Source organism: Lissotriton helveticus, chromosome 9 (assembly GCF_964261635.1).
Source record: "Lissotriton helveticus chromosome 9, aLisHel1.1, whole genome shotgun sequence".
In the NCBI taxonomy this organism is placed as follows: Eukaryota; Metazoa; Chordata; class Amphibia; order Caudata; family Salamandridae; genus Lissotriton; species Lissotriton helveticus.
The window spans coordinates 666,980,042-666,996,577 of NC_136070.1; the positions used below are offsets into that span (position 1 = coordinate 666,980,042).

Genomic DNA, 16,536 nt, shown 5'->3' on the forward strand with positions numbered 1-16,536 from the left:
CCTGGCACTCACATTAGCCCTGATGGATATGAAAGCTAAATCTTGATTGTATTAGCAAATAATCTACCATTCATTTATCCTAAGCAGACAAAGGGATCCATTGAAAATCTTTATTCCACAAAAGAATATAAAAGATACTTATTTATTCATTGAAAATTAGTAAGCCCCAACAAAGTAAATTTCTTGGGGACAGGGACAAGCACCATCCTTAACTGTCTGAAATGGTTAATGTGAGAAGTCTAAATCATTAATGTGATAAGGGCATATTTTAATAGCTTGGGTCTGTTTTAGATGTGGACTAATCCAGATGATTTGCCTTCAACAGATTAGGACACATTAAAGAAGCCCAGAAGGAAACACACTACTTGATTAGAAAGTCACTCTGTCTTTCTTTTTAGAGACCAAAACTGAATGGGACTTGGAAGAATATCTGGAGATGTCATTGCCTCTGAAAAGGGGAAACATTTCTGTCTGATTCAGGTTGATCTTTCTCCTTCAAGCCTCAGTTGCATCACTTTAGTTTAGACTAGTAGCACTGTCAACATGCTTGATGTGATATATTAGTTATTGGAACTCCTATCAATTTGTTCTTTCGCTTCTTTTATGCTACTTCATTGGAGGGTGTCGTAGTAGTCCTAATATTAAGTTTTTGTACAAGTGTGGCAAGAGAACAGCCAGATTTCACGATATGCCATATCAGTATTTTAGGTTAAGTTTGAACTATAGGTATAACTGTAGCCATAGAAGCTACTAAGGAGGCAAAAACAGATAAGGCAATATGTCCTAGCTCGTTTATAAAGTTGAACAAAGTCATGGCAAATTCTCCTCTGGTTTTTGTAGGAAAATTGTAGAGGTGCTGATTCATGTTGATCAATGTGTTGCACGTTAGGAACTCATTTATATTGCTGCTATCTCTATGATCCGTGATTCCTAGTTCAATGCACTTGTTTGTACCTTGTAGTGGAAATATGGCTACTTAAGATTACAATATCTAGATAAGTAAGATTGTTAGCCTGATAAGCTGGAAAGGTTTTTAACTAAAAATGAAGAGATGGTGAGAAAAGATAAGAGGGTGGTTACAAAGGCTGATGAATGTGTACATAGAAATTCATAAAGTGTTGGCTAAGGATGGACACGTTTATGGGCAAAGATAGTTGGGTGAATAGCTGAAAATGAAAGAGTGACCAGTCAAAGATAAGTTGTTGTCTATATAAAGAAGATAAATAGATGCTAAAGATAGGCAACTGGTATGATTAGATAAGATTAAAACTAAAGATAGAATATTGGCTAAGGGAAGTCGCAGAGGTGAGTGAATGTCTATTTCAAAAATGAATACATGAATAGCTGAATTTGCAAAGAGTTCAAAAACTCTTCTTGTAGCAGCACAATTGTTCTAAGTTGACTATTTTAGTGTCATATACCGAACTTGCTTCACGCAACTTCTTTTCTATCAATATTATGCAAGAAATCCACTCTGATGTTGAAGAAGTCCAAGGGAGATGTTCATGCCAATGCCATTATGGAAGGCTCCAGCGCCTGGATCATGCCAGTCGATGCTACGACTCTGGGGACTTTACTGCCCAAAAATATCTCAGGTCACTCCGGAATCCCTGGATGGCAATGAGGCCCCACTCCTTTGGCACAGAGGATAGTAACCCTCCTATAGGCCCTGACAGAACTGATATACTGAGGGCTGATGGACACCGTACCTTAGGAAGGAAGCAGAATGCAGGACGATCAGCCCTCCAATGGGACATTTGCCCTCGCTGTGCCTGGCCAGGAGAGAAAGACACGTACAAGACCAATGCTAAAGTGCCAAACAAAACAAGATCGAGCGGAAGCTGCTACATTGACAATTCAGGTCAATGCAAGAGTCTGACATTGCAACATTACACTGAAAAGGCTAAACAGCAGGTGAAGCAAAGCCAGGGAATGCACAGACACTGCATCAGATCTGTCACAACCAGCGATGAAGATCAAGTGCTGGATACAAAGCCAGGTAAGACTGAATAATGTTGGGATTAGATCGATCCAGGTAGTGGGCTCCTGTTAGAAGTGAAATACCTGTAGAAATAACAAGATCTCCAGACAGGCTTAATCTCCAAAAAGTTAGTGGAAGTCTAACAAAGACACTTATCACTAAAAATGTTTTTTAATCAAAGAAGTGTGTGACTGTGATGGGTTTGATATGCTTTTCAGAAACGGAAAACTTCAGTACCTTTGCACTCAGACAAATGGAGGAGAATTGGATCATTATCAGATGAGAAGGGAGATTGTATGTAGGAGGCACACATCAGATTTGTGGTAGCATCATGTAGTAACAATGTGCAACAGTGTGTGAGTTAAAAGGTGAATGTTTCAATTTATGATTAATAAAGCTTTTCTTGAACTAAAAAAGGTGAATGTTTAAACAAATGCTGAGGAGCTGGTGGTAGAAAATTGTTTTTAATGTGGGAATATGAGATACGAATGTAAGCGAGGGCCTGAATTGGTAAAACTAAACAGGTCAATGGAGCATTGAAGCAAGAATTCTGGGGCTTAATTGGGTTCTGCAGACTCTGTCTGTCTGAGTCCCATTTTTGATGAGTGATGTGCTATTGAACATCTACTGGTGATGTTCGCTAAACATAACATGTCCTTCCACTATAGACTACTCCTAATTGTACACCTTAAGACATAATTACCCTTTCATCCTTCATAGCTAGTCTCCAAACCTTCCCCGTGAAACCTAGAAACAATAACCATTACCATTCTGCATTCCTTTCACCATCACCACTCCAATCTTCATTTACTTCTCAAGTGTTCACAGTCGGTCTGTCCCCGTATGATTACAGTTCTTCTGCCATTTGCATTCACCACTCTTTCCTTCATTTATCCTTGGCTGTCAAATCTTCTGTCAGTGAAAGCCAATACTTACTCGATTGGCCATCATGTATGCTTACCCTAGTGACTATAACCAGCCCTTCTGCCAGTGATCCCCCCAGGTCTTTCTCCCCTCAACCATCACCAGCCTTTCCTTAATTGACCACATTCATTCTTGCTTGCATTGGTCATAACCAGCCCCTGCCTCCATTGACCATATTCACTCCTCCTACCATTCATCATCAGCAGCCTTATCTTAATTATCTGAAGTCCCTCTTCCATTTACTATCACATTCCATACTCTGATGATGACTATCATGAATGATTCCTCTAACACCATCACTGGTCCTTATGTTGACCACAACACACCTTCACCAGTCGTTATTACATTAAACAACACCAACCCTTCAGTTAATTTCCTTTAATAGTCATTTTTTCTTCAATATTGGCAAGCTATTCGATTGGCCATGATCAGTATACACTCCATTGACCATCAACAACTGTTCCAATATTAGTGGCCATTTCTGGCTCACCAGGGGCCACAGGCGCAACACCTGGTTTCTCCCTTGTGACCCTTGGTTTAAGAGGTAGTAAAAGCCTTGTGAAGAACAGAAATTAAACAGTGCTCTGTCACACACGGTTTACTTTCTGCAGCTTCCACTTACGTTTAAAAGTAAGTACATTCAGAAGTGGAATGTGCAGTTCTAGGAACAAAAATTTAAAATAAACAAATTATAAACATACACATTTTTAAACATGTTGTTTTGTACCATCATGGTGATTACATGAACAAAATATGTGTTTGAATAGACTGTCACTTCCGTACATCACAAGTATGATAGTGATCATAAATCAAAATGTATTAACAATGATAAGTAGTAAATCAAACTATTAACATATTTCAAATGCAATATGTAGTCCACTTGAATTAGTACTGACGAGCCTTGCAAATATTGTTTTTAAATCTCACATTTGTGCATCTCCATTTTATTACAAAATACATTTTGTCTTTGGGAAAAACCTTAGGCTTCAGTGGTGTCAATTATTGTGATGTCATCGGCATCAAGGTCTTGTGGTATCATTTCTTGTGATTCAGGGTCAAAAGTCAGTTGATATGACTCACTATGATGTCACTAAGGTCCATGGGTATGTTATGCCAGTTCCTCTACCAGAACCAGAACCAGAACCATGTTTTCTAAAATGGATTTCAGTAGTTCTTCTACTAATGGTAACCTATGGTCATACCTCAATTAACAGTCACTGTTGTTTGCTCCATTGACAACATGGACCCAATTATATAAAGGGTGCACTTTCCCTGTTTGTGCCCTGCACACCTTAAAATTGGTGCGCCATGCGCAAACAGGGAAAGTGCACCCTATTACATGGAATGCGCTGCTCCCAGGGCAGCTGCGAACTCGCACTGCCCCCAGGGCAGTGCATTCAGGTGAAAAACAGAGCAGCTTGTTTGAAGCTGCTCTGGTTTTTACTGTGCAGGTGGAAGCCCACCTTCACTATTAAAAGGGATTAGAGCTCCCCTTGCAGGCTGGTGCAGTGAGTTACTGCACCAGCCTGCTCTGCACCCGCCTGCAAAGGGATGTCTGGGGGGGTCCATGGGACCTCCCTGCCGCTGTCCAGAGGGCTGCAATCAGGGGCGCACTGAAAAGGTTGCACACTATCAGTGCACCACCTGACACCTTCTTTTCCACGGTGCCCGCCACTATAATATGGCGTGGGTGCAGAGGCAAAGTGATTCCCTCATTCCCATAGGGCAACACCCCCATGCAAAGGAGGGAATGCCCTCTGAGTATAGCACTAACGCTTTATGTGCACCAGTGCTATCAGTATTACAGAAGGGGTTGCACAAGCATCTGAGGCCCCTTCTGTAATACCAAAGAGCCCCAAGGGTGCACAAAAGCCGGCACAAACTCCTGTTGAACCCCTGGGGCACTTCCACAATACGGCCCCAGGATCCTACATTTTTGGGTAATTACAGCTGCTTCTTCCACTTACCACCAACAGTCATTCCAGCTCTAACAAGCGTCAGTTTATTCATTAATGACCATCAAATATTTCTCATTAACCCTCAGATGTCTTACCTCCTTTGATTGGTCCTTTTCCTCCTGTCATCAATCGGTCCTTTTCCTCCTGTCATCAATCGTTCCCTCAATAACCATCACAAGTTCTTCTTCCCTTAGTGATTCCACCATTAACCAACACTTCATCCACAATTTAGCATAACAGTTTTTTCCTCTGACTGATACAGTCCTGTTTTTTTTGACGATCACGCGCATTTGTCCATTGCTCACTGATCGTCCGTCAGTCCCCTCCATTGACCATCACCAGTCCTTGGGCCATCACAAATCTCTCCTTTAGGTGTGATATTGTCTTGCTTTTTTAACATTCTGTTAGAGTGGTTAGTATTATCAAGATCTTGTTGACAAACCATTTGAAAATTTGATCTCTGCTTTGGTTTCAACATTCTCAGTTCGACTGCAAGCAGCGCCCTCTGTCCCGTCATCAGTCCAGCATGGCCAACACCATTCAGGCATCTTTCAGCGATCTAGTCTGAATGGCTCAGATGTTACACGGTTGCAGGGAGCAGAGGATAAGAAGCCCACCTTAAAGGAAGGTCATTTGCATAGAACAGAAAACCCCAGACCCAGCAGTAATGGCACAACAACATGCAGTGTGGAGTCTGCAGCCAGCACCTCGACCCGGTAAGTTGAGGCTTCAATACACTCTTAGATCTCTGGGTTGTACAGTGACACACAGACTGTTGTACCAAAGGCATCCTTATGTTGACGCTGTGCACTCATATTTAGCATTGGGCAGAGGAAAGACATGACATTCTGCAGATGTACAAGCCTCATACATAAACTTTGGGATTTAGAGGTAGCTGATTACCTTCGAAAGTGATGAGGCGTAAATATCCACCCGTAGTTTATTGAGCGAACAAGCACAGTGAAGGAGTCTGACTTCCTGCTGGGTGGTTTTGGGGTTCTCCCTGGTGAACATTTTGAAACAAGTGGGCCAAGTGGTGTATTTTGCAGCACAATCATCAAACAATAAAAAAAAAGCCATATATGCGGATAGAACACACAGTAAATTTTCCAGTACTTTAATGGAGTTTCATGCTAGCCTGACCATTCCCAAAGGTACCATAATTTGTCTCTTCGAGAACATCTCAAGAGTATAGTGGTAAAATGGTGTGTAAACTCGACACAATTTCTGCCAAAGTGTCTAAAAAGCCAAAGGCGATGGGCACACTTCAGAAACTAAAATTCAAATGATCTCGCATTAGGATACCATCTTACGTCACTTCTACAATTTACTTCCTTTCATTTTTCTATGGTCTCCTTCAAGGACAGTCTAAATCATATGGTATGATTAAAGTTCCCCTTGAAAGGAGTAAGTTATAAAAATAACAAGCATTGGTAAATGCATTAGGTTTCGCCTATATGATTAATATTATGTTTTGTTGTTGTAAGATTTAGCTTGGCGAGCAGTTGTGCAGTGTAAGAATGGAGTGCGCAGCACTGGAGTTGGGAGTGGAGTGTATGAGAGAGGCATGCAGTGTGAGAGTAAAGAGTGCAGTACTAGAGGCAGGGGTCCAGTGTGTGAGGGAGGCGTGCAGTGTGATAGTGAAGTATGCAGCATTACAGACAGGAATGCAGTGTGATAGTGAAGTGTGAAGCATTAGAGGCAGGAGTGCAGTGTGTGAGGAAGGTGTGCAGCATGAGAGGAAGAGTGCAGCATGAGAGGAAGAGTGCAGCATGAGAGGCAAGAGAGCAGCATGTGATGGAGGTGTGCAGTGTGTAAAAGAAGACTGGACCTGAGCGGTGTGGTGAGAGGGAAGAGTGTAGCATTAGAGTAAGAAAAGCAGTGTCAGCGTGCGGAGTGCTGTGTAACAGGGATTTTGTATTGACACTTTAGCTGAGGTGCTGTGTTGTCCGGTGCTCGGCAGGGTAAGAGTCAGGCATGCAGTGTTAGCAGGCGGGGGAACTTGGAGGGGAGTGCAGTGCAGCGTGGAAAGGCTTCTCACAAAACCTATTGCAATGCAGCTGAGGAAAAGGCAAGCTCCAAAGTGCAACCAAACACAATGAGATTTTCCTGACAGACATAAAGCAGGCAATATTAAGACACAGTAGATACTGCTGAACAGTTTGACAACAGCAGCAACTATCTCTAACAGGGCCGGCTTTAGGGCAATGCGACTGGTGCAGCCGCACTGTGCGCTGACCTGTAGAGGGGCGTTGACCTCAGGGGGGCGCTGTGTTTAGCAATATATTATGTTAGGAGAGATGAGGGGGACTTTTGCCCTGTGGTAGTGATAGAATTAAGCATGGGCGGATCTAGCGGATCTCGCGTACGCAAAATTGCGGATTTACGGATTCGCAATCCGCGAAGATACGCGTACTCTCGCGGATTTGCGGATTTTCCCGTTTTTTGTGTAGGCGAGCGTTCGCGCCGATTTTGGGACAATTTCGCAATTGCGAACTTACTTTTCGGCACGCAACGGCCGCGACTATGTTGTTTCTACGTCTGGTTTATCATCACAGGTTCACAGCACCCTCTGTTTCACCACTGCCACCCTCTGGGACACCCATGCCACCCTCTGGTACATCCTCACTGCCACCCATTAGGTTTGTTTATCACTGTAGTTTATGGGGGGTGAAAAAAGCAAGCACACCTCCCCTACTTCAACTGCCATGAATTAATTGGGGGTTGATTAATGTGTCAGTTATTTAGAAAGTTCCAGTCTGGCTGGCACCTGCTTCCTTCCTTATCTGTAATTTGCTTTCTGTTGCAGTGAATTTTTTTTTCACAGGACCTTTATGGTCTACTTGTAGCTATTTTATGAGCCTGCTGTTTGGGTCATAGCAGGGTCATAGAATAGTTGCAAACTCTGGAGGGGCCCCTCAGGAAGCACTACAGTGAATGTTACAAATGTTAAGTTTGAACTTTTGCACCTGCTCATTGCTTTCAGTTTAGCAAAAATCGTTTTTTCTGCAATTTCGCGCGTTTTTTGGGGCGCGAATCCGTGCGAGATCGATTTCGGGAGCCGCGAATGCTTGCGAATACACTTATTTTTTTTTTGCGACGTGTATGTTCGCGTGCTTTTGCGCGTGTTCGCGAGGCGCTTGTAGCTATACGTTTGCCAAGTTACCCTAGCGGTCGTACACGGGCGCGGCCATCTTGTTTGCGTGACGTAATTCCGTTTCCGGCCGCTATGTGTAATCTCGCAAACTGTGCTGCTCGCTAGTACAATTTCGCGCGTGCTCGCGAGGAAAATCTCGCGCGAACTTACCCACGCGGTCGTGAACGGGCGCGGCCATCTTGTTTCTCATTCATTGCTATGGTTCTGGGCATGCTTTCTGTATCCTCTCTGAATCTCTGCCATCCTTTGCTTGTTTGAAGTTTATTTAATCTATTTTACTTATTATCTATCCCTCTATTTTTCTAGCTGTATATTTTTGTGTTTTCTGCTACTTTTAGTTACTTTTAAACTACTTTTTTAAACTCTTTTCTTTTCTTCTTCACTATTCTATTTCTTCTTTATCATTTAAGTTTATTTCTGCCCAGACCATGGTAAAGGGAGCCGGGAAGCACCCTGAGAAGGGGAAGGGTCCCGCACCCCGTGCCCGGCTCCCGTGCGGGCGTTTGAGGGTGGAGCAAGTGGTGCCGCGGGAGATCTTCAGCGCGGAGGAAGTGGCGGCACTCATCCTCCACGTCCAGCGCCGCCTCCCCAAGACGATCCTGGGAGGCGGCAAGATCGCAACTGGCTATGGCATCCGGGAGCGCCGGAAGCGGTGGGAGAAGGTGTGCCGGGCCATGTATAAGCTCTCTGTGGTCCGGCGCACATATAACCAGGCCACCCACCGCTGGACCGATGTCATGGACCGGGAACGGGACTTGCTGGACGCGCTCGGCGTAGAGGTCCCCGGGCTTGGTGAGTAGTAGTAGCTATTCATCACTACTCTGTTTTATCCGGCTCTGTTATTTGCAAATCTTTGTTCTTTACCAAGAGCAATAATGCTGCCGATTACATTGTAGGTAAATTATATTTGAAAATCTTCTATGCATTTCAGGTGCACTGCTCTCCTTCTCAGTAGCCTTGCTTGCTACTATGCTTATTTGTTTTGTACATTGTGTTCATTTCATTGGCCTGAGAAATTATGTATGAGTGTAGTGTAAAGATAAGAACTGCGTAATGCTAGACACTAAGGGTCATATTTTCAATTACCGGCGCATCCCTGCAAAGTAGCAGGGATGCGGCAGTAATTGTGTGCCATGCCACCACCACCCATTGGCCCAAAACGTCACAGAAGCCTTACGCATCTGTGCCGTAAAGGCGGCGCATTGCTGGAGTTGCGTGCCAACGATGGCGCAGCTCCAGCAATGCTCTGGGGTACCCTATCTCCCCAATGCTGCATCAAGCCGTACGTCGGCTTCAAGCGCGCAGGGTTTGACTCATGTATCATTGTCTTAAAAGTGACTGATTGACATCTTGTAGATTTCCCTCAGCCACTTTTAGGATTCGTCCCTGCGCAGGTACGCCCTCTCTTGCGCCGGAACGCCCCCTGATGGCGCAGGGCTTTACAACGTGATGCATCGCCCATAATTTCTTTTTTTTAAATATATACGCCGCACCAACACCATGGCGAGTCTTTTGTTCTGCCGCTGCGTCACAAAAGTCACGCAACAATGGAGGAAAATGAGCCGCAAGGGACTTCTAAATCAGCCCCAACAGACTGAAGTCCACTCCTTCCTTTAGACACATGGCTATAAGAAGAAATAGTGGTGGTGGTGGGTGGATTGATAGTTTGAGTATTCACTGATCTGCAAGCAGGATGGACTTTGTCTGTCACTTCGCGTGCTGCGGACTGCTGCCTGCAGTGCCAGGCCTAGGCAAACCTCTTTAGTAGTCTGTTTATTGAGTTACATAGGAACTTTCTAAGTCAACGGTCCGCAAATCAGGCAATACGAATAACGTAGTATACCACATGAGATAGATCCCGTGGAATAGTTGTCTATCTATTTGCTATTTCTCCAAAAAATGTTGTTATTGTTCTTTTGAAATGGTTGATTTGGTTGACAAATCTCATCCATGTTTTCTGGTCTTTCTTTCTTTCATGTTGTACATCAGCTCCCCCCAAGGGCAAGAGGACACAGGAGGAGGAGGGTGCTGTTCAGGATGCAGGCCAGGATCGGGCAGGCGAGGGCTCCTTTGCTGGCCCCAGTAAGTTTTAATTGTAATAAAGAGTACCTATTTTTTCCTAGCGTTCCTCATTCGATTTTTTCTAAATCGTCTTTGATCTTCTTGTAGACTGGATATAAATTCTTATCCTGGCTCTAATATGACTCCCTGTGGTATTACTAGATTATTCTTATTAGTCTGTCTGTGTAGCTAACTAAGATTGGACATTTGGCAATTCCATTGGACTCCCATTCTATTCAGCAATAGCTCTATGCACTGTCTCCTTACTGACTAGATAGTGTGGCAGAGTCATTCAGCTCCCGAAGTCACCGATTATTGATCCCCAATGATCTCTAGATTATCGTACGCAGGACAAGAGAGTACGGAGTCACAGCACAGTCAAGAAGTGTCAGAGGCACTACTCATGCTTGCAAAAATTCCAAAACCTTTAGCTCATCCACTCTAGTCTGGAGGACCAAAAACCACAGAGTCTATTTAAGTTTAAAAGCTTTATTAAAAGTAAACACATTCATTAAAATCTACTTTGTCATAAAACTATTTCACTGAAAACGGAAAAGTGGTTAGTGCTGACGATTAATTGGACACATTTCTTGTGGTCGAGCCGAGCTCTCACCTGGTTTGAACTTGATCCTGGTCATGTTCTTAGGAGTCAAGCTTCTGTCTGTTAGGAGAAAAAGTGGTGCGTGTTAAAAATAAAAAGCAAGCATTCATCAGTTGTGCATAAAAGTGCAGCAAGACAACAGCCTTCCCTGGAAAAAGGGACATTTTTACTTTAGAGTAGACAGTCACAAATTATTACATTGTATTCTGTTTTTTTAACATTTCTCCTAGACCAAATATTATATAGTAGTGAGTGGTGTATTCTAACATTCTTAAATGTACTTTGTAGGTGTAACATCTGGTGACGGGGCCAGCGCGGAGGTGGCGGTGTTGGGCGAGGACTCGGAGGACTCTGGGGAGGAGGCGGTGCAAGAGCCGGCGGACGGTCCTGTGGGGGTTCAAAAGGTGGTGGCGGAAACAGGTAAGCTATATATTCCTTACTTATTGAGATTGAAGACTGCATAGTGTGCTTTCTGCACGGGTGTATTACAAATCAACCAGGTAGTAGCCTCCTCGAAATGTACTTCGACTTAGCTGTGAAGTTTTTGGTGAGAAGAATCCCAATAAGTTCTTAGACGAACGTGATGGATGGGATGAACGAAAAGCGAAAGAAGGGTGTAAGTAAGTGGGACGCGAAATTGTATGATGGCTGGCAAAGAAGAACGATATGTGTTTGCTTGGCCCCCGAGGTGGCTGGGAAGGAAAGAATATGGTATGGTGCATGGCTGGGTCAATGATGAAGCAAGGATGGGTGGAAGGACAGCAGCCTGGGTGGGTGAAACAGAAACTGTATGTGTGCGTATACTTTGAATGAATGGATGCCTGGAGCATGGTATTCTCTGACTCTTAGATAGCACATGTGTATCTAGAGAGAGTAGATGGTCGCTGGATGAACTAAGTGTTACCTTGAAGAGCATGTACCACCGCACCCGCACGTCCGTTCCAGTGCAGGGAAGGCAAGGAAAAGAAATTGTAAATGTGTCCAATACTACCATGAATAGTAGCAGTACTTTGTATTGCGACTGCAATCACAGCATATATCTGGTTATTACGGTGGACACTCCGTACCTCTCTTAATAACTTTAGTTTACTTGTAGTACGTCATTCATGTGTGGGTGTATCACTGTTCACTCAATATTAAGCAAAGCACCTAAAGTCATCCCATATGTCATCAAATACGTCCCATGTGAAGTGATAGATAATCAAATTAGTTAGCTTCTTCATTTTCCTTTTCTAGTACTCATTTGCACTGTAGGGTGAAAGGTAAATTAATTAAGCAGTAGCCCTTGTAACAGAGTATTCTCAGTGCCACCCGTAATAGAAAAGTAATAGCTTCACCACCTGCATGTACTGGACCGGTACAGTAACGCAAGTCTGTCTCACTCATCATGGTGTGCAACTGTTTTTCTCGGGTGCAAGTTCACTGTGCTGTCAATGTCATTCTGCCGGCTTGCATAAGATAACGTACCAATTTTCCTAAACAAGAGAGAAGAAGAAGAATAAGACTGGTGTACTGTCATAGTCGACTGTAATGGAAGTCCATAGTGGTCGTAGAATTTGTTCATTAAACTACCACTAATGTTAGAGCAAGGATGCAGAAGTGGGAGGTTACATAGATACTGTCCTCAATAGTTATGTACTGTGCTTTCAATTTGCTACTTGTACTGTGACCCAACTTTCGGCTCAATCACTTTGTGTTATTAATGCTAAGGAGCATTGGTTACAGACTATGTCTTTCTTTCTTCATATAGTTGCTCCTTCCAAATCAACATCACGGAGGGAGCAGGCTAGAATGGCCCGGCAACGGAGGCTGGATGCCACTGTCGCCGAATATCGGCGGCTGGTGGCCCTGGAGGAGGAGGAGGACACGCAGTCGACCGGTGCAACAACAACATCCTCGACTGGGACCGCTGCATCCTCCTCCGTGACCCCACGGGACGCCAGCATGCGCAGTCCTCCAGCGGGACCGAGCCGGGCTAACAAAGCCAACCGCCACCGCCAAGCAACAGAAACACCAGCTGCCCCCCACAGGAGCTGCAAGGCACGCCAACGCCGCCTAGGAGTCCGAATGTCCTACCTGGAGCAGGAGGTCCAGAACTATAAGAACTTGGTGAAGGGCCTCCGCTCCGAGCTTGCCACCCTCCGCAAGGAGTATGATGCCCATGCCGCAAAATGCACCAGCACCCTCCAGTAGTGGAGTGTCCCTTGCCCTTTTTTTATAGACTTTTGGGGGGTTGGATTTGGGAGTTGGGATCGTTTTGGGACGTTTCAAAGACAATCGTTGGGGTTAGGGTGGGTCTTGAGGGAGATTATTTTGTTAGGGATACATAAATATACATTTTTAAACTTTATCTGACCATACCTGTTTTTTACTGCTTTTCAGTCTGGTGGGTGGGGGACGGGGGTGTAACAGTAACTTTGTTTTCCTGAACAGTCGTAGGACTTTAGTAGTACAACCGTCAATCTCTCGTCTACTCCTAAATAATACTCCATTATACTACCTCCCACCAAACGCTTATCTTACCTGTAATTTGTGTTAGAAATTAGGGCTAGGCCCAGGGCTGGCTCCACGTGAAATGGGGATTAACGTTGGCAATCCTGGGCGGGTGAAATTTCCTCATTGCGGTGGTACTAGTGGTGTGACACAGTGGCAGTTGCATGCCTATGGAAAAAAAGAAAACGAAACCTGGTTTGTCCTTACTGTAGCATTACAACGGTTACGGTACGATCGAGAATATAGCAGGTGACAGTACACTAGAACAGTGCCATAATGTAGCCTAACAAATGGTAAAGTATTTGCTTGCAAGTATAACTAGTACTTGCGTTGAATTTATTTGACATTGGCTCCTACTACTAGAAGATATAGTACTGAAGCTGAGTAAGTCTAGAAGATATCCTCGTATTCCTTCACCAGCCTGTTGCTATGACCTTATCCTCCCCAGCAAGTGTGTGGAATTATTGATGTCATTTTAGTCAGACATCAAGCAAAACAACACAGCCCGGGGGAAGAGGGTTAGGGTTTGTAAAATGGATGGGAATGGGGGTTTCTTTTTGGGTAGGTTTTGTTGAGAAAAAAAAAAAAGAAAAGCACAGCATGGACAAACAATAATTGAAGATAAAGAGAATTTTTGGGTACAAACTAAGGCTAAGCACATGCAGTCACACTCATAGAATAAAACAATGGATACTGTATCTGTATTGCGTATGTTGTTGGAGTTGTCCTGTTGAATTTGGTAAGTAAGTTGCATGCAGCAAACAATTCCTCTTATTGGCGGCACTCCTCCATTCCAGCTGACGCTTCGTCCATCAATGTTGGTGACCACTGACAGAAGACACCCTGTCCACTGCCTGCCTGGCGGATGTTGACTGCAACCCGGCCTGTAATTATTGAACGGAAAACAGGAAGTGCTATTACAATACCACTGATAAATAAATAAAAGGTATGTACGCTGTGTGGTTCAAAAAGTGACACTTTGATTTCCCTAATAGACAGTACAATATTTTTGAAATTGCGTGCTCTGTCTGAGTCACCTTTTTAAGGATAAATAAGTATGGCCAAAATATTATAGCGGATCTTTCCCCTCAAGGTAGGTGTACTGTAAACTGTGTTTTAGAACAAAATTTGACCTTCCCAGCAATGCTCCCACCAAGACCCTTACTAAAGCCAGTCGCAAAAATGTAGAAGAACCCCAATCAGATCTCCAAAAACGATGCCTAGCAGAAAAATGGTGACAAAACGTACTTTGAAAGTAACAGTAGGCCCAAATACAGACCGTGGATTGTATTCAAACCACTTGCAAGCAAGCAAAAGTATCCATAGCCAGCATCGCTCCAACAGTGCTCTAAAACACCAGAACTGCGTTGCAATAGAACCCCCCGAAACACATGCAATCCTGCTGCTAGGGCTAACCCTAACGAACCCTAACTTACAAAAAGTGCCAAAACTGGTGTTTCCTTATGGATGTTGTCCAAAACACTTCTAGCCGGTATTAGACCTTCCCAGGAATGCCCCAGGCAAGACCCGCCAACCCACCCGGAAAAAACCACCCGACAACACCCCCAAACAGCGAAAAAGCTAAATCTCATACTTACAATATCTCTCGGCCTTCGGTCCAAACGCGGCGCTGTGCAGCTAGGTCATCATTCATCATCAATCATCATAACTCCTGTTTTCCAGCACGGATTTCCTGAAAAGCAAATGCAATCAAGATTAGATTGTCGCAGCAGTGCTTCGACAGAGACCCCGGCCGCAACCCACCCACGAACAGCAGGAAGCCCCCCAAAACGCTACATTGAGCAAGATGACAGAAGAAATAGCAAAAAAAAGGCTGTTCCTTAAGGATTTTGTCCAAAACACTTCTATCCGGTATTAGACCTTCCCAGGAATGCCCCAGGCAAGACCCGCCAACCCACCCGGAAAAAACCACCCGACAACACCCCCAAACAGCGAAAAAGCTAAATCTCATACTTACAATATCTCTCGGCCTTCGGTCCAAACGCGGCGCTGTGCAGCTAGGTCATCATCATCAATCATCATAACTCCTGTTTTCCACCACGGATTTCCTGAAAAGCAAATGCAATCAAGATTAGACTGTCGCAGCAGTGCTCCCAGACACCAAAAATCACCCACAAACACCCGGAACCCCGCCAAAGAGCACCCCAAAGGCAAGCAAGTCAGCAAAAACGGCAAGAAATTTCCCCCTCATATTTGGTCCAAAACACTTTTGTCCATTATTAGAGCTTCACAGCAATGGGCCCAAATCCGTCAATTCACCCGCAAAGAAGTACAACACCCCCACAAGTGCTGAGTCTTTCTTCATTGGGCGTAATCCAGCACTCTGCTTTGAGGGAAATCGCAGTCTGGAGGAGGAGGATAGAGGAGCATGTTCTTCAGAACTTGTGAACCTGAGGAATGTAGACTGCGGCACCTTCAAATCAATAAGCAAACAAGTGAAGACAGTTCTGCTGATGGTCTTGTTTTTGGGATTAGGTGATTAAAGTTTGAATTAAATTAACTGTGCAAAACAAAGAAAGAGAGACAAACAGGAATAAAAGTGAATAAGGACGAAAAAGAAAGTTATTGATTCATTGTCTAATTTTCAGGCCTCGGTGTCAGGGAATAAGAAGAAGATTTCGTCATCCTACTCTGCGAATTCAGGCAGGATGAGGTCAGTGCCACCGAACAGAGAACAAATCCCCTCATCTACGTTGCCGTCCTCCTCGTCTTCATGCGGCGCGCTTTCTCGTACTTTGTAATCTGGTGGTATGAGGTGCTGATTCATCTTGATCATTGTCAGCCGCTCCACATTTTTGGTCGAGAGGCGGCTCCGTTTGGGAGTTACAATGCCACCAGCAGCACTAAAAACACGTTCTGAAGACACACTTGCGAGTGGGCAAGACAAATAGTTTATAGCCAGGTTGGAGAGCTGTGGCCACAATTGTTTTTTCACATGCCAATACTGCAATGGCTCATCATTAAGAAAGACCTCTGTTGAGTCATTCAGATAGTCCTGCACCATCGACTCAAGGTCATCAACGGTTCCTCCACTTTGCTTACTTTTTGCTGTGCCTGTGACATTTTTTCGAGAACCATACCCAAGCAAACTTAGCCAATCCTCCACAGCAGCCACTGTTAGTGTTGTGTGTGGTGCAGATGATCCACTTGCCGGTGTCTTTAACGGCTGAGAGGTCACTTGTGCCCCAGCCACAGGTGCAGAAGTGGATTCTTGTGACTGGGGATGGCCTGCTGATGCTGATGCTGATGTACTGCCTTCTCCTTCAATAACCTGCCGTTCTTTTTCAAACCTCTTGGCTGACCAGGCTAGCCAATGTTTGTAATTTTGAACATCTTCATC

At 44.3% G+C, this 16,536-nt stretch overlaps 1 protein-coding gene across 1 annotated transcript in view; it reads left to right on the plus strand.

Moving 5' to 3' along the window:
* The first annotated feature begins 1,614 nt into the window (after positions 1 to 1,614).
* The window catches only part of LOC144782918 (uncharacterized), a 200,002-nt gene continuing 185,080 nt past the window's right edge, over positions 1,615 to 16,536 (plus strand). Inside the window, exons 1-2 of the mRNA XM_078662161.1 lie at positions 1,615 to 1,999; positions 5,348 to 5,579. Coding sequence (XP_078518287.1) covers positions 1,615 to 1,999; positions 5,348 to 5,579 — 617 coding nt within the window. The remainder of the gene's footprint in view (positions 2,000 to 5,347; positions 5,580 to 16,536) is intronic.